General features: G+C 36.9%; 1 protein-coding gene across 13 annotated transcripts in view; it reads right to left on the reverse strand.

Moving 5' to 3' along the window:
• Positions 1-18,865, reverse strand: part of mmd (disintegrin and metalloproteinase domain-containing protein mind-meld) — a 747,894-nt gene that overhangs the window by 255,154 nt on the left and 473,875 nt on the right. For all 13 annotated transcript variants that reach the window (XR_011443137.1, XR_011443136.1, XM_070281095.1 and 10 more), the window contains exon 14: positions 17,172-17,335. Coding sequence is in view for 11 of the 13 variants with exons in the window: in XM_070281095.1 (XP_070137196.1) it covers positions 17,172-17,335 (164 nt within the window). In the remaining 2 variants the exon portion in view is untranslated. The remainder of the gene's footprint in view (positions 1-17,171; positions 17,336-18,865) is intronic.

An 18,865-nucleotide genomic window follows, 5' to 3' on the forward strand; every position in this document is an offset into this window, starting at 1 on the left:
GTTTTATGTTTATGGTTTTTTATTTAATTTATTTCTAAATTAACAATAACTTACAACTCATTTAAATTTGAATGAAATCACATTATTTTGTTAATATTTTGCGAATTATTTGACAATGCTTTTCTGTAATTAAATTTCTTGCGTTTGAAAATTCAAAAAATATTTTGCAGCTTGTTTTGTGCAATAGCGGAAAAAATTGCTTATTCATATGCCACCAAGATAAAGCATTAAAATCAATAGTGTATGCAACATTAATATTAAACTATCGAGAAATTTCTTGATCCACCTTGTCTTGTATTGTCCCAATATGGGGGACATCAAAATAATCAGCAAATTTATAGTCTACTAACTGGGATTCATTATTGTTGAGGTCAAAGTCAGTTGGAGATTAGTTACGATTACGGGGTTGTCTAATTCAAGGTCAAATCCAAAATTCTTTAAAATGGCCTCTATTTTTGTCTTTATATGGACACCTTGATAAAGAAAAAATTATAATTCTACGTAACATAAAGTAGTGGGCTTCTTTTTTTATGTGGTTGTCCATATTTTCGTCTTTGTTCTGGAGTTGTCAAAAAAGGAATGTATCGAAATCCTATGAAACAACTCGATTGATTCAAGTATACAAGGCATTGCCAAAACTTTACTTTCACTCTTTGTTTCGTTCATTCTCTATCATTTAGTTTGACCTGTCAAATTATGAGAGGAACATAAAATTGTACTCATTCAATGACATTTCATTTCTAGCATTCCTTTCACTCCATTCTATTCCATTCGAAAGTATTCCTTGAGACGTATGTAATGAATGTAATCATGCAGATGTCTAATGCACACGTACCCTGGAAAATGAGAGTTTGCCCACCATTGCCTTTGAACAGCCTTAGACAGTTATTACGAGGGTAGGCTGATAAAAAGTCGGCTTTACAAAAAAAATACGTTTTTTTTTTTCATTTTGCTTTTTTATTTTTCAACATAATCTCCTTTTAGATTTATGCACTTTGACCACCGATCCTCCAGTTTTCCAATACCTTCCATAAAATTGGATTTGTCCAGGTCCTCAAAATAGGCGTTTGTTTCACAGTTTACTTGTTCATTTGACTAAAATTTCTTACCCCCAAGCCATTAAATCTGGAGAATAGGGTGGATGAGGTAGAATTCACACCATTTCGACATGGCAACAACGCTCTTGTGTGCGGGAGCATTGTCCTGGTGAAACAAAACTTCTTTCTTCGCCATGTGCGGCCTTCTTTTCTTAGCTCCGAATCAAATCGTCCCAAGAGATTGGAACAGTATTCTTCCGTAATTGTTCTGCCTTTTTCCAAATAATCCACATGAATTACACCTCGGGCATCCCAGAAAACCGTTGCCATCATCTTGTTGGCCGACAAACCGATCTTTGCCTTTTTCGGTGCCGTTTCTCCAGTTTAAATCCATTGCTTTGAGTGTTCCTTACTCTCTTTCTTATTTATGGTGATGAATCCAGGTTTCGTCAACAGTCAAAAAAGGAAGAAATTCGTTTTTTTGCGTTAAGCAATGCCAAACTCTCCTTCGTAATGTTACACCACAATGGAAAATAATGGTTGCGTTTATTTTCCATTGTGAGCAATCGCGGCACCCATCTTGACGAAAGCTTACTCATGTGTAAAAATTCCGAGAAATGTTTGTTTAGAGCATTTACAATCTCTCGCAGCTTGATTCGGCGATCATCCAATATCATTCCATGGACTTTATCCGCTATTTCTGGTGTTGTCCCCTCTCTGGGACGACCCGGGCGATCATCGTCAAAATGCTTGTCCGCCCGCGTTTTAATTCAGCAGTTCAATATTTAATTGTTGAAAACGATGGAGCTAAATCCTTATAAACTTTGTCTAACTAATTTTTAATATCGTCGTTGGATTTCTGTTTTAAAAACAAAAATCTTATGACAGCACGATATTCGATTTAATACAAGTTGACGATAATACAAAAGTGAATGCGCTAAAAGTCCCGCCAAAATTACCAGTGTTGATAAAACCGCATGAAACCTGCACAGTATTCAGCTGATGATTACTGATTTATTTTTAATCTGCCCTAGGCTGTGATCGCTGTCACTGCCGGAGGCTGCAGAGCTCCATTGCAATGCATTGTTGGGATCATTGTTGTTCTAATGGCTTCGTTGCTAATCAGTACGGTCGCACCATAAGCTTCCAAAATTCTCAAATACATATGTACGTGTCAAGGAGGATCAAGCAGTCGATGCTTATCACCGAATCTGTGCCCTTAACAAAATATCTATGTTTTGATCTCAATTAAACCGAAAAAATTTAGGTTTTGATTGATTGTTTTGTACAAGGTGTGCTTTTTTTACAAAAAATCTGATAAAAAAAAATGCTTTTATATGCATATGAATGTATGTCAAAAAGAGAAAATAAAGTGTCTGACTGAAAATTGCATAAATGGTAATACCTAAAATTTTATTCACGCATTTTTTGCATCGAATTATTGTATGAACCACATTTTAATTTATGTTGCCGTACGAATATAACCATTTTATTGCATTATTAACTATTAAAATTTCATATAAATGCACAAATGAAAATGGACATATGTTTGTGTAGATTTGTGTATGTCTTTGCCCCGAGTTTTGCTCATCGCTTTCTTCTATATAATTTTATTTTTTATCGAAATGCGACCTCAGCGATTCCGTTTTTAGTATTTAACTGCTCCGCGAGCAGTTTTTGGTTAAGCCAGAAAAATTTAGTTACCCATGATCCAACCGCTCCTACAATACACTGTTGGCAAAAAGTCCCGTATTGCGGCAATTTTACATTTTTTTTGTTCCCTATTATTAAATTGACTTTATTTTCTGAATAAGAATACTTCAAGAATATTGAAATATATTTTTAAAAAGTTTTAGACTTTGTTAGTATTTGTCCAAATTTAAAGACTATGATATGGCCTTTTTAAAAAAAAGAATTTGGTGCGAAATTTTATGATTTTTTCTAAGAGTTTTATCTTTAAATTGTAAATTAAATAAAAAAGCTTAAATATGAAACTTAATCGTCAAATCTTCTCGTATTGTGAGGAGATTTAGTCTCCCCACGCGCCAAGACAGGTGGCATGGGGCAAAGTCAAGGGAGGGGGGTTGAGGTGGTCCGAAAGCGGTCAAGCGCTGGGACTATTTCACACATGCAGAACTGGGGGATGGGGGGAAAGTAAAGATGAGAAGCCAGCAAGACGTAAGAAGCAGTGAGAGGGGCAGCGCGCCGGGAGAAAGCAGAGACGACGTGGAATGTAACGGTTCTCGGGACGGCCGCGCAGCCGCGTTTAGAAGTTGTGTGCCTGGTCGACGGACGGCGACCCGCCAACGGGAAAATGACGTGATTTTGAAAGCAGAATTAACGGCAGGAGCAGAATCCAGGAGGATTAACGGGCGCTCCAATCAGTATAAAAGGATGCCCATTGGAGTGAATCGGAACGAGTCTTCTTAGGAAGCTTGTAGCGTTGAGTTGAAGGACCGCCTTTGGAGAGTGCGACATTCATGTGTTAGAGCGTTTCTAAGAAAGGACCCGGTAGTAAGAATTGAAGGACCGCCTTTGGAGAGTTCAACAGCCGAAGGAAAGAAGAACGTAAAGAACGACCTAGGAAAGGATCGTTGCAGGACGGTTCCTTTAAAAGCCCAGGGTTTCGGAATCGAGTTGGGCCATTCCCGACCACGGCAGGTAGCCTTGCAAGAAAGTGACAAAAGGACAAGTCTGGCGAACGCCTTACCGACTACCAAAATCGAACCCAACAGGCGTAGTTCTACAAAACAAGGATAGGCCGACTCGCAAACTCACGCCCAATTAGAGACGAATTGATAACACCCCGGTCACCAGCAACGAAACTTCCAACTCCGGACTCGCTAGCGTGTATGCTCGGTGTGTCTCCGGTGTAGCGAGGGCGTGACGCACGATAATCAACGGCAACTTCCAATCCTGGCTAATTCGTATGCGCGGTGTCTCCAGGTGTAGTGAGGGGCGCGACAACCACAAGCAACTCCCAACTCTGGCGCTAGCGCGTATGCGCGGTATTCAGGTGTCGCGGAGGGGGCAGTCAGTATCTAACTCCCAATCCTGGCGCTAGCGCGTATCCGCGGAGTCCTGGTGTAGCGCCGGTAACAGTCCGCAGCTAACTCCAATCCCGGCCCGCTGCGCGTATGCACAGTGGATCCTTGGAGTATCGCAGCGGAAGAGCTCTGCCCAGTCTTTGATCAGTCACAGGTGTTCCGAGAGGTAGGAAGGCCCGCGTGTGGCCAGCGAAAAGGCGACGGTTAGGGGAATCTTTGGCAACACAGCGGTAGCGACCGGGAGAAACCGACCAGCACAAGCGCCGACGACGGAGCCGGGCGGAACCAGGAGGAGCAGCAACACACAGCGGAACCTGAGATTGAGATCAAGCTATTGTATTTTGGGAAAAGCCTCCAAAAAAGAGTTTGGAAAATTCTATGGTATTTGTATTATTTTTGGGCTCAGGTAATGACGTCTAACTATAAATTCGGTGGAACAGACCCGCAAAGACTGTGAGCTAGCCGTGGTAAATTGTTGCGAGCGGAAGCCGAACAGTTCGTTACAGTTAACTTTGGTATCTTTGAATATAGAAGCTTGGGCCTTTTTATACCCTTGCAGAGGGTATTATAATTTTGTCCAAAAGTGTGCAACGCAGTGAAGGAGACATCTCAGACCCTATAAAGTATATATACTCTTGATCAGGATCACCTCCTGAGTTGATATGAGCATGTCCGTCTGTCCGTCTGTCTGTCTGTCCGTCTGTCTGTTTCTACGCAAACTAGTCTCTCAGTTTTGAAGCTATCGTCTTGAAACTTTGCACACACCCTTCTTTCCTTTGCACGCAGTATATAAGTCGGAACGGCCCGGATCGGCCGACTATATCCTATAGCTGCCATATAACTGATTGATCGGAAATGGTATAACTTTGGTGTTTTTAGAGTTAGAGAGTTCAAATTTGACATGAGAGCTATTTTTGGCAAAACATTACGACATGCCAGATTTCATAAGGATCGGCCGACTATATCCTATAGCTGCCATATAACTGAACGATCGGAAATGGCCCAACTTCCGTGTTTTCCGTGATTCTATTTGTGGTCAGTTGATCCGACCTACCAAATTTCATTAGGATCGGCCGACTTTATCCTATAGCTGCCATATAACTGAACGATCGGAAATGGTATTTGGTAGAAATACCGACTTTGGTACTTTTGAAGATAGAAGTTTGGGACTTTTTTTAGATTTTGTATTGTAATAAATTGGGTTATATTATGATATTCTCATAAGGATCGGCCTAAATCCGATGTTTGCGATACATATCCGGTTTTAACTGCAAGGGTATATCAAATGCGGCTCCGCCCGAAATGATATTTTCTCTCTTGTTTTTTTTTTTTGCGTTCTTTTAAAGTTGGAAATGGCTTGTGCATCAATTAGAGCATCAGCCAGCATTCATTATAAAGCCTAGAAGCCCAGACGACAGAGCCGCGCAAGAGAAACGATTTATTAGTATATGTTAAGCTATTTGTAATATATTAAGCTAAGAAAAGTTGGTAAGGAAATTTAAAATTCTATATTTTAAACTTAAAGGAAAGGGAAGAGATGTTATAGAGTAGAAACCATTGAGGTTCGAACAAGAAACCTGTCGGGTCAAGCAGCAGCACGGCGTTTAATGTTTATGTTTAAATAATGTTTATGTAATGTTTAGTGTAATTATTAGTGTAATGTTTATTTATTAGGCTTAAGTTTGTACAAAGGCTTTGTTGATCGCAAGCCGACTCTCTCTCGGCCGCTCGACTCAACAAGCTTTCCATAGAGAGTTTTAGCTCGGCAATGACTAAGTCGGGCCGCCCTCTCCACTTTCGAGCGCTTTAGCTCGAGGTGACATGTCGGGCCGCCCTCTCTCTGTATTTACTTGAGTCCCTGCATGCACCATAAGCTGGTCTATCTGCGGATCATCCGGCTTCATCTGCATGCAGGAATAAACATTTGTAACGTCCAAAATAATTTAAATTCGTCTTTTATTTACGGCATTGAAAACGCTCAATGACCAAACAAAACCCTTAAAGGGTCATGCAGTGCATATGTCGAACTTCAGTGGCTAAGGAATCTTCAAAAACACGAAAGTTGTGTCATTTCCGATTGTTCATTTATATGGCAGCTATAAGATATAGTCGGCCGATCCTTATAAAATATTTATTATTATTCTATTATTACTCTAAAAAAAGCATTCATACAAAATTCGAACTCTCTAACTTTAAAAACACCAAATTTATACCATTTCCAATCAATCAGTTATATGGCAGCTATAGGATATAGTCGGCCGATCCCGGTCGTTCCAACTTATATACTGCGTGCAAAGGAAAGAAGGGTGTGTGCAAAGTTTTAAGTCGATAGCTTTAAAACTGAGAGACAAGTTTTCGTAGAAACAGACAGATATACGGACAGACGGACATGCTCATATCAACTCAGGAGGTGATCCTGGTCAAGAATATATATTTTTTATAGTAATTATACTATACTTTATAGTAATATTAATTTTAATTAATTGGTTTTTTTATGATATTCTCATAAGGATTGGCCAACTATATTCAATGTTTGCGATATATATCCTATTTTACGTACAAGGGTATATAAACTTCGGCTCCGCCCGAAGTTAGCTTTTCTTTCTTGTTTTTCAAATAACTTTGGAACTGCCGACAATTTAGAGATGCCTCTGGAGTTGGCAGCATCAGAATTTTTCCTTTGTTTATGTAAGGGAATTATGAAATATTTCTTTCACTTAACGGGAAAAATCGAGGTTTCCAAAGATAAGTTGAAAAGTCTATAAGGAGGTTTGCACAGAGCCCTGGCACAGTATTTTAGCACACTTCCGGGTACTCCGTGGAGCCTGGCGAATAAATGGGTTTGACCCTTAAAAGATTAGATAATAAGTTGTTATCAGAGAAAAACGGATAGAAAATAAGATTTGCTGCATGAATGTTATATGCGTAAGGCTGATCTGTCAATTTAGGCGGAGAATAAGTTGTTTGAAAAAATTCAGCGAATAGATCGGCAATGGCCTGCTCAGAGGTCGCAGAGGAATTTTCAAACGTAAGCAGGGGTGGTCGTTTCGGACGAATGCGTTATATATGAACATGTAATGTATAAAGACTTTGCGGACAAAATGATTTTAATGCATGATTTTCACTTATGATTTTTGATTTTAATGATTTTTCCCTTGAAGGGATGCCACGGAGGACATGTCGAACAATTGCTCATTTGTATTGAGAAATTCGGGCGGCGAATTTTTCTTGGGGTGGCCAGAGATATGAGCGGCAGCGGTTTTGTCGGCTGAGCAGGCTGAGGCGGATCACAAGCAGCAGATTTCTTACGCTAAGGGGACTCATTTAGCCGCTGAAAGCCTCTAAACTGAGTGTCAAGAGACATACACAGACGATCTCACTCATTCATTAATTTTCGTCTCAGCATTCTATCTCACTCAAATCATTTTCAATGTTGTGCATTTGAATGTTGTTTTTTAGCTATTCATGCAGATCTCTAATGTACACCCCAACTACCATTATGTAGGTGAAAAGCAAGATGATATCGTCGCAAGGGAAGACGACAATACCTATTTTTATACCCTTGCAGAGGGTATTTTAATTTTGATCAAGTGTGTGAAACGCAGTGAAGGAGACATTTGCGACCCTATAAAGTATATGAATTCTTGATCAGGATCACCTCCTGAGTTGATAAGCATGTTCGTCTGTCTGTTTCTACGCAAACTAGTCTCTCAGTTTTAAAGCTATCGTCTTGAAACTTTGCATACATCCTTCTTTCTTTCGCATGCAGTATATAACGCAGTCGGAATGGGATCGTCCGACTATATCCTATAGCTTCCATATAACTGATTGATCGGAAATGGTATAACTTTGGTGTTTTTAGAGTTAGAGAGTTAGAGCTCAAATTTTACATGAGAGCTATTTTTGGCAAAATAATACGACATGCTAAATTTCGTAAGGATCGGCCGACTATATTCTATAGCTACCATATAACTGAACGATTACAGACGGAACTTAACACAGATTCTATTTTTGGTCAGTTGATCAGACCTACCGAATTTTAGAAGGATCGGACGACTATATCCTACATCTACCACATAACTGAACGATCGGAAATGACCAAACTTCCGTGTTCTTGAAGATAGAAAGATGGAACTTAATACAGATTCTATTTTTGGTCAGTTGATCCAACCTACCAAATTTCATAAGGATCGGCCGACTATATCCTATAGCTGCCATATAATTGAACGATCTGAAATGACCCAACTTTCGTGATTTTGAAGATAGAAAGCTGGAACTTAGTACAGATTCTATTTTTGGTCAGTTGATCAGACCTACCGAATTTCAGAAGGATCGGCGGACTATATCCTATATCTACCACATAACTGAACGATCGGAAATGACCCAACTTCCGTGTTTTTGAAGATAGAAAGCTGGAACTTAGTACAGTTTATATTTTTGGTCATTTAATTCAATCTAGCCAATTTCACAACGATCGGCCGCCTATATTCTAAAGCTGCCATATAACTGAACGATCGAAAATGGGTTTTGGTAAAATAACAGCTTCGGTATTTTGAAGATAGAAGCTGGAGACTTTTTTTTAGATATTTTATTGTAATTAATTCATTTTATTATGATAAGGATCATAAGGATCGGCCAACCATATCCGGTGTTTGCGATATATATCTGGTTCTAACTGCTGTATGTCAACTTCCGCTTTGCCCGAAGTTCTTGTTCTTCTTTTAATGTATTTTCAAAAATATATAATTCAATCCAGAAAAATACAAAATTTCAAAATCTCTTTAAATTCGCCTCAGTTCGTTGTGGAACCCGCTGTAACAATATTTATAAGTGCGGGTTGTACGGCATATTGGCAGGCTGCGTTGTGGAACCTGCTGTAAAAATGAAAACATTTGAGAGCGGGTTCCACGAAAAACGGCTAGCAGATGAGAGAGGGAAAGAAAGAATTCTATTTTTATTACGTAACATCTTTGGAACGATGAAAGTTTGAAACGTTCGCATCGAACCAGTGTGAGAGCAAAGAGATCAGGAATATCGTCTTTACTCTTCATATCGTCATTACTCTTCAGTTCTGTTTTTGCTATGGATTTACGCGTTTACTTCAATACCAACTTTAAGTATCTACAGATCCCTTAAGTATCTACAGATACCCTTGGGGTCCCGGGTTCGATTTCACATGTGAGGTTCTTTCATTTTATAAAAAGTGGATTTTAGTTTTAAGATTATTATAATAATATTTACTTTTATTGTTAATTTTTATACCCTTGCAGAGGGTATTATAATTTTGTCCAAAAGTGTGCAACGCAGTGAAGGAGACATCTCCGACCCTATAAAGTATATATATTCTTGATCAGGATCACCTCCTGAGTTGATATGAGCATGTCCGTCTGTCCGTCTGTCCGTCTGTCTGTCTGTCTGTCTGTCCGTTTCTACGCGAACTAGTCTCTCAGTTTTGAAGCTATCGTCTTGAAACTTTACACACACCCTTCTTTCCTTTGCACGCAGTATATAAGTCGGAACGGCCCGGATCGGCCGACTATATCCTATAGCTGCCATATAACTGATTGATCGGAAATGGTATAACTTTGGTGTTTTTAGAGACATGAGAGCTATTTTTGGCAAATTATTGTGACATGCCAAATTTCATAAGGATCGGCCGACTATATCTTATAGCTGCCATATAACTGAACGATCGGAAATGACCTAACTTTCGTGTTTTTGAAGATAGAAAGCTGAAACTTAATACAGATTCTATTATTGGCCAGTTGATCCGACCTACCAAATTTCATTAGGATCGGTCGACTATATCGACTATAGCTGCCATATAACTGAACGATCGGAAATGGTACTTGGTAGAAATATCAACTTTCGTATTTTTGAAGATAGAAGTTTGGGACTTATTTTAGATTTTGTATTTCAGTAAATAGGTTTTATTATGATGTAATCATAAGGATCTGCCAACTATATCCAATGTTTGCGATATATATCCGGTTTTAACTGCAAGGGTATATAAACTTCGGCTCCGCCCGAAGTTAGCTTTCCTTTCTTGTTATACCCTTGCAGAGGGTATTATAATTTTGTCCAAAAGTGTGCAACGCAGTGAAGGAGACATCTCCGACCCTATAAAGTATATATATTCTTGATCAGGATCACCTCCTGAGTTGATATGAGCATGTCCGTCTGTCCGTCTGTCTGTCTGTCCGTCTGTCTGTTTCTACGCAAACTAGTCTCTCAGTTTTAAAGCTATCGTCTTGAAACTTTGCACACACCCTTCTTTCCTTTGCACGCAGTATATAAGTCAGAACGGCCCGGATCGGCCGACTATATCCTATAGCTGCCATATAACTGATTGATCGGATATGGTATAACTTTGGTATTTTTAGAGTAAGAGAGTTCAAATTTTAGGTGAGAGCTATTTTTGGCAAAATAATACGACATGCCAAATTTCATAAGGATCGGCCGACTATATCCTATAGCTGTCATATAACTGAACGATCGGAAATGACCCAACTTTCGTGTTTTTGAAGATAGAAAGCTGGAATTTATTACAGACTCTATTTTTGGTCAGTTGATCCAACCTACCAAATTTCATTAGGATCGGCCGACTATATCCTATAGCTGCCATATAACTGAACGATCGGAAATGGTATTTGGTAGAAATATCAACTTTCGTATTTTTGAAGATAGAAGCTTGGGACTTTTTTTAGATTTTGTATTGTAATAAACTGGAGTTTATATTCCTATTCCCATAAGGATCGGCCAACTATATCCGATGTTTGCGATATATATCCGGTTTTAACTGCAAGGGTATATAAACTTCGGCTCCGCCCGAAGTTAGCTTTCCTTTCTTGTTTTATATTACCTTTATTATACCCTTGCAGAGGGTATTATAATTTTGTCCAAAAGTGTGCAACGCAGTGAAGGAGACATCTCCGACCCTATAAAGTATATATATTCTTGATCAGGATCACCTCCTGAGTTGATATGAGCATGTCCGTCTGTCCGTCTGTCTGTCTGTCTGTTTCTACGCGAACTAGTCTCTCAGTTTTAAAGCTATCGTCTTGAAACTTTGCACACACCCTTCTTTCCTTTGCACGCAGTATATAAGTCGGAACGACCGGGATCGGCCGACTATATCCTATAGCTGCCATATAACTGATTGATCGGAAATGGTATAACTTTAGTGTTTTTAGAGTTAGAGAGTTCAAATTTAACATGAGTGCTATTTTTGGCAAAACATTACGACGTGCCAAATTTCATAAGGATCGGCCGACTATATCTTATAGCTGCCATATAACTGAACGATCGGAAATGACCCAACTTTCGTTTTTTTGAAGATAGAAAGCTGAAATTTAATACAGATTCTATTTTTGGTCAGTTGATCCAACGTACCAAATTTCATAAGGATCGGCCGACTATATCCTATAGCTGCCATATAACTGAACGATCGGAAATGACCCAACTTTCGTGTTTTTGAAGATAGAAAGCTGGAACTTGGTACAGATTAAATTTTGATCCATCCTACCAAATTTCATAAGGATCGGCCAACTATATCCGATGTTTGCGATATATATCCGGTTTTAGCTGCAAGGGTATATAAACTTCGGACCCGCCCGAAGTTAGCTTTCCTTTCTTGTTATTTTTAATTTAATTTTATTTCAATTGTTTTAATGTAATAATAATAATGTAATAAATAAATAATAATAATAATAAAAAATAATAATGTTTTTATTAATTTTATTATGAGAAAATAGCGGAATGGGGAAAATACGGACGAGGCGGATGACAAAATGGCGGACGGACATCCTCGGAATTTTATTTACCAATTTTTCACAATTTTTTTGTAAACTAAATTTTTGTAGACCCAACTCACAATGTTTTTGTATTAAAACTATTAATAAAAACCTTAATATTTTAATTTTATGGACCTAACAATCTCCGTCAAAGTATACCGGTGTCGATATCTTACATGCGTCTATAATTTTTGCTCTTAAACCAAATGTTTCTGGGTGTTCTTTAAAAATCGTATCAAAAACTCCAAAAACTCCGTTCATAAAATATTGAGATGGGGCAATTACACTCCCGAAATCACTATCCGAGTGATACATTTTTTGAAATAAAAATATTTTACTCGGCGCTGATATGGTTTCGTCCTGTTTCATTAAATCTATTTTGCAAGCGTCACAATTTATTTTAGGAAGTGTCTTTAAGGCCACATACCCTATAAAATATCTTTCAGAAACAAGTTGTAAAATAAAACAAGAAAGGAAAGCTAACTTCGGGCGGAGCCGAAGTTTATATACCCTTGCAGTTAAAACCGGATATATATCGCAAACATCGGATATAGTTGGCCGATCCTTATGGGAATAGGAATATATACTCCAATTTATTACAATACAAAATCTAAAAAAAGTCCCAAGCTTCTATCTTCAAAAATACGAAAGTTGATATTTCTATTAAATACCATTTCCGATCGTTCAGTTATATGGCAGCTATAGGATATAGTCGGCCGATCCTAATGAAATTTGGTAGGTTGGATCAACTGACCAAAAATAGAGTCTGTACTAAATTCCAGCTTTCTATCTTCAAAAACACGAAAGTTGGGTCATTTCCGATCGTTCAGTTATATGACAGCTATAGGATATAGTCGGCCGATCCTAATGAAATTTGGCATGTCGTATTATTTTGCCAAAAATAGCTCTCACCTAAAATTTAAACTCTCTAACTCTAAAAATATCAAAGTTATACCATTTCCGATCAATCAGTTATATGGCAGCTATAGGATATAGTCGGCCGATCCGGGCCGTTCTGACTTATATACTGCGTGCAAAGGAAAGAAGGGTGTGTGCAAAGTTTCAAGACGATAGCTTTAAAACTGAGAGACTAGTTTGCGTAGAAACAGACAGACGGACAGACAGACAGACGGACAGACGGACAGACGGACATGCTCATATCAACTCAGGAGGTGATCCTGATCAAGAATATATATACTTTATAGGGTCGGAGATGTCTCCTTCACTGCGTTGCACACTTTTGGACAAAATTATAATACCCTCTGCAAGGGTATAACAAGAAAGGAAAGCTAACTTCGGGCGGAGCCGAAGTTTATTTACCCTTGCAGTTAAAACCGGATATATATCGCAAACATTGGATATAGTTGGCAGATCCTTATGATTACATCATAATAAAACCTATTTACTGAAATACAAAATCTAAAATAAGTCCCAAACTTCTATCTTCAAAAATACGAAAGTTGATATTTCTACCAAGTACCATTTCCGATCGTTCAGTTATATGGCAGCTATAGTCGATATAGTCGACCGATCCTAATGAAATTTGGTAGGTCGGATCAACTGGCCAATAATAGAATCTGTATTAAGTTTCAGCTTTCTATCTTCAAAAACACGAAAGTTAGGTCATTTCCGATCGTTCAGTTATATGGCAGCTATAAGATATAGTCGGCCGATCCTTATGAAATTTGGCATGTCACAATAATTTGCCAAAAATAGCTCTCATGTCTCTAAAAACACCAAAGTTATACCATTTCCGATCAATCAGTTATATGGCAGCTATAGGATATAGTCGGCCGATCCGGGCCGTTCCGATTTATATACTGCGTGCAAAGGAAAGAAGGGTGTGTGCAAAGTTTCAAGACGATAGCTTTAAAACTGAGAGACTAGTTTGCGTAGAAACAGACAGACGGACAGACAGACAGACGGACAGACGGACAGACGGACATGCTCATATCAACTCAGGAGGTGATCCTGATCAAGAATATATATACTTTATAGGGTCGGAGATGTCTCCTTCACTGCGTTGCACACTTTTGGACAAAATTATAATACCCTCTGCAAGGGTATAATGAACAGATCAAAAATAGTCATTATCTATGTCATGAATGGTATCTGTGTTGCAACTGTGTATGATGTCTTCGTCAAGTAATTGTGCTACGTCTAGAGAATTTTCTTCGGGGATCATTGAAATAATTGGTCGCTCAAGAGGCTCGTCAATTTCACAATTGGCAGATGAATTATATTTAATAACTTTAAAAGAAATTATTCTTGTCATGGTCGAATTTATTTCAGCTTTGCTCCCTTTCTGTCTTAGCACAGCGAAAGTGTTTTCTAGGCAGTCTTGGTTAAAGAATTTAGTCATAATGATAGCATAAGATAGCATAGCAATAGCATTTGAAATCACCCAATACCAACAAAGGGAAGAACTTTTTTTTCTCATTTACGAAATGAATATCCTTTATATAATTTTGAAAATATTTTATAAGTTCTAATGACTTGCTATTTATTTGCAAGGTTGATCTATATTTATTTTGTCCATATAAGGTTCCACTATTCATGCAGTCAAAAATTGTATCCACCTTTTCTATAAATACTGCCGTAGATATGGATATGGACACTGAATTAAATTTGACGGTATCAAAAATTGTTTTAATGGCCGCCTGAACTATTTTACAAAGTAACTCTGCCGCATATTTCACACGCATTTTTTCAAAAGTTTTTGGATATATATGCTTCCTTGTCAATTTTGGGCACATTTTCGTTTTTGGTCTTCCTCCATCTGCCAAAACTCCTTCAAGACCTGATATCTAACCTCCCCATCCGGTGTACTTAAGTCGCAGGTCTGGAGTCCATTTCTAAATGATTTGATGTGGGAAATCGTACATACAAAAAATTCGTTTTTTGAAATGAAAAAAAGGGTTTTCTTTAGTTGCTCCTAGCTGAAAATAGCAACTTCGGTTGGCTTGGTCACATATTATGGCCTTTACCTCTATCCCTAACAACCGAAGTCAGAACAACCGAAGTCGGCCGACTATATCCTTTAACTGTAATATAACTGATTGATCGGAAATGCTGTTAAGTTGTTTTTGAGTTAGAGAGTTTGAGTTTAGCATGAGTGCTATTTTTGGCCAAATAATACGACCCACCAAATTTCGTAAGGATCGGCCAACTATATGTTATAGCTGCCATAGCTGAACGATAAGAAATAATTTTTGGTATTTGGTAAAAATACCAACTTTTGTTTTTTTTTTCAAGATAGAAGTTTGGGACTTTTCTTAGGTTTTGTATTGTTATAAATTGGTTATATTTCATAATGATATTCTCATAATGATCGGTAAACTATATCCGATTTTTGCGATATATATCCGTGTTTACTTGCAAGGGTATATCCACTCCGGCTCCGACCGAAGTTAGCATTCCTTTCATGTTTTTTGTTTAATTTTTTAAAAGAATTGTTTGTAAAACCATGTTGTAGTTGTTTCATAGGAACTCATCGGTAAAGGGAGGAGCCCATCGGAGCCCATCGTTAAAGGGTTTTTATGTGGGGCATGTTCAAATTTAATTTGTTCCGCAGAAAAGAATATTTAGAATGCGACATACAGAAAATGTTTTGGGCCAACCAATGTACCTCTGGGGAGTACTCCTTGGCTCGTCTACTTAAAAGTAATTTGCAAAACGTTTTTGTTTCTGGACTAATATTCTGAATGGAGTCAATTCTGTCAATTATACCAGCTTTTGAAGTTTCCTTTTTTGAGCCGAATCGATGGATATTTTTATGATAATTTTTTTCGAAGATTTTAAATTTTTTTTAATAGGGTTTGATTTTTTTTTGGAAGAACTTGTTGGCTTTTTATATTTTTTCGCATTTACAACACTGGTCTTTTGTAATATATGCTTTGCCGATCGGCTCAAACGCCACATCTTCCACCGCCATATCCAAATTTAATGTTGGAATAGCTTCCTTTTTTAAGTACTTTTTCTAATGAAAGCCGCCGAAAAATGATTTTCACAAATTGTTAGATTCTTATTATAATCGTTTAAGATAATGCCACATTTTCCCCTTCATATTTGTCCTAAAATTAAATCCGAGGACGAATGTTTAAAAAACTTTAGATTAGAAAAATGACGCCTAGATTTCGTGCAGGATTTAACACAGCATTTCATTCCAGAAATTTATATATTTTTTTTTTTTCGCTCATCTTGTCGCATCTAATACCATAGACCATTACCAAAATGGTCGACCTGAAGCGATACATTTCTTTTTCGCAGAACATTTTTTAAAGTAAGAAGCTCTGCATTATTTGCCATACAAAATGGAGGCCCTTTTTTTAATTTCTATAATAAAATGTATTTCTTATTACATTGATTTTTTTAAGCCCCTTGTGAGTGTTACTATAATAGAAAGTTTTCTCTCCCGTATGCAGAGCTTGGGCACCAATGCCATAGGCCAATTGAAATTTTTTTTTGAGGAGCTTTCGTTAAATATCTTTTATTCAGTAATACCAGTTCCTTTTCCAAAAATCAAAATTTTCCAACTGTGTCTAATCAAGGATATGATTTATTTCCCAGATCCTTAATACTATTTTTAATATGCTTAGTATTTTCTTTATATCTTAGATACCCAGGTCATTTTCATTTAATTCAATTTGAAGAAAGAGCTGAAAGATAATTAGAAAAACACCAAAAGTCCTAAGGAGGATTCGAATCTCGAATTCGATTCGAAAATCGTACAGAGAGCAACTACTCCATGCATTGGGCTACCACCCTGACTTGGTCGGAAGCGAACAAAAGTACTATTTGTTTTACTACCACATCGACGCATTGTAAACAGAAACGATGAAAAACTGAAATTGAAATTTAGAAGCCAAACATTTTTACGTCGCCGTGCGAAGAGTCACACATATACACAAAGGCACACATTTTTTTTGACGGATACATGTAAAGAGTTCTAAAAGTGAAATCGTATGCATTTGCGTTCTCCCCTCACCAACAAGCTCAACGAAAAAAGTTGACCCTGGGGCCCTGATGTCCCATCTATGTACTTGCTATAATCTTTGCTCTATGCTACCTCCCTACCAATTTTCACTCAAATTTGTTCTGCCGTTCTTGAATTATAAGTGGTGTAACATAATACGACTTTCTTTTATATATGTATATATATACAATAGATAAAATATATAAATTTATGTTTTTAATTAGATTAGGCTTTTAGTTCAAATTTAAATAATATACACAACTTTAAAGATATGTATTTAAGCAATATATATTATTAAATAAATTTTATTTATGCTTACTTCATTTGGCTTATTGAGCAGACATAATCCATGACCAGTTCGCAAAGAATCGATATAATCCTTTTTACTGCATTCAGAAAATTTGTAAGGCTGCACATTCTCTTGGCCGACAATTGACTGAGCCATAATACAACCATGCCAATCACGGCAAAAGCATTCTTCGCCTGCAAAAAGGTTTCATTGTATTTAAAACTTCAATATAATAGTTTCTGTCCTTAAAAATTATATATTATTATATTATATATTATAATATATTTAACAATATAACAATATAATATTAAACCTGTTCCAAAGTAATATATTATATATCTGCTTTGTTTTATTTGTTTCCTTTTTAAAAGTTATTATTTAAGGGAAATACCTCTTTTGTAACACTGACCTACAATAAAATACCGAAAAAAATTTAATTTATTGAAATCTTGAAAACTTCTTAAGAATTTTAGGACTAAGGAATTGATTTCTTACCCAGACCTCATAAAAATGCGAAAGGGAGATACCTTTAAACCTTAGCCTTAGCTGGTTTATATTTATTTTGTCCAGATATTTATAATGCATTGAAGGAATCATATTCGATTCCATAAATGATATTTTTTGACAGGGAGACAAATAGATGCGCTTAAAGCATTTAGGCATGTTAGGAGACTGTGAAAGCTAATGATATTTGTTCTTATAAGATGAGATTTTGCACAGAGCCCTGAATTGCTTGTAGGCAGATTTTACAGATTGGACCTTTTTAGCATATAGTTGTCTTATAATATGTCAGTTGTCATATCATGTATAGTTGTCATATGTCATATAAGTAAATTACTTTCTGAACTTCCAGCGAATTTCCTTTCCCTATTCCAAATTTAACAAGGCTGCCATCAACTGTAATCTATTATTTGGCAACTGTAAAATTTTGAGCAAGCTACGTCAGTAGGGAGTAAATAGGCAATCGGCTGATTTCTTGCGTCATATCCGTGTATGCATGTATATGTTGGTGGGGACGTAAATCCACAATCCAATATACACTCACATATATAAATACTCCTAACAAAAAAACACATATTGACCTTTCATCCGACCCTGACATAAATACCCTTCTTGTCTCCCTTCTTGTCCCTTCTTCAGGGTCTCTTGTCTCCTGCAAGAAAGTGATAAAAAGGGATCGCAGCAGGTCAATTGGTTCCTATTTTTTTTTCTTGACCCTTCAGGGTGGATTTTCACTTTTCTACGAAAAGGTTTTCTTGTGATATACTTACTCCTTGTAAAATTCTGTATTATATTTTATATTATAAAATTAAATTTCTTTATATAAGTCAGAGTTAATTTAAAATTAATTAAAAAAGAATTGGAGTAAAAAATCCTTTTAAATAATACGCAACACCATAATAAAATTTTGGATATTTTTTTTTTAAATAATAATTTGTTCTTCATCATTAATTATAAATTAATTACAAAAGAATTGTAGTAAAATACACTTTTAAATGAACTGCAGCAACATGAATATAATTTTTGTAAATAAGCATTTATTTTGTTCATAAATTTTATTTATTTTTTCACGATCCTGAATCTTATTTATTTTTTCACGATCCTGAATCTTAGAAAGGTATCTTAAGTGGGCAGTTGAATTTGTAGGGAATTAGGCAAACGGCGTATAAGCGGCAGAAAAATTGTAGTAGTATGTAATTAGGCAAACGATGATCCTGGCAAGT

The sequence above is a fragment of the Drosophila bipectinata genome, chromosome XL, assembly GCF_030179905.1.
Source record: "Drosophila bipectinata strain 14024-0381.07 chromosome XL, DbipHiC1v2, whole genome shotgun sequence".
Lineage (NCBI taxonomy): Eukaryota > Metazoa > Arthropoda > Insecta > Diptera > Drosophilidae > Drosophila > Drosophila bipectinata.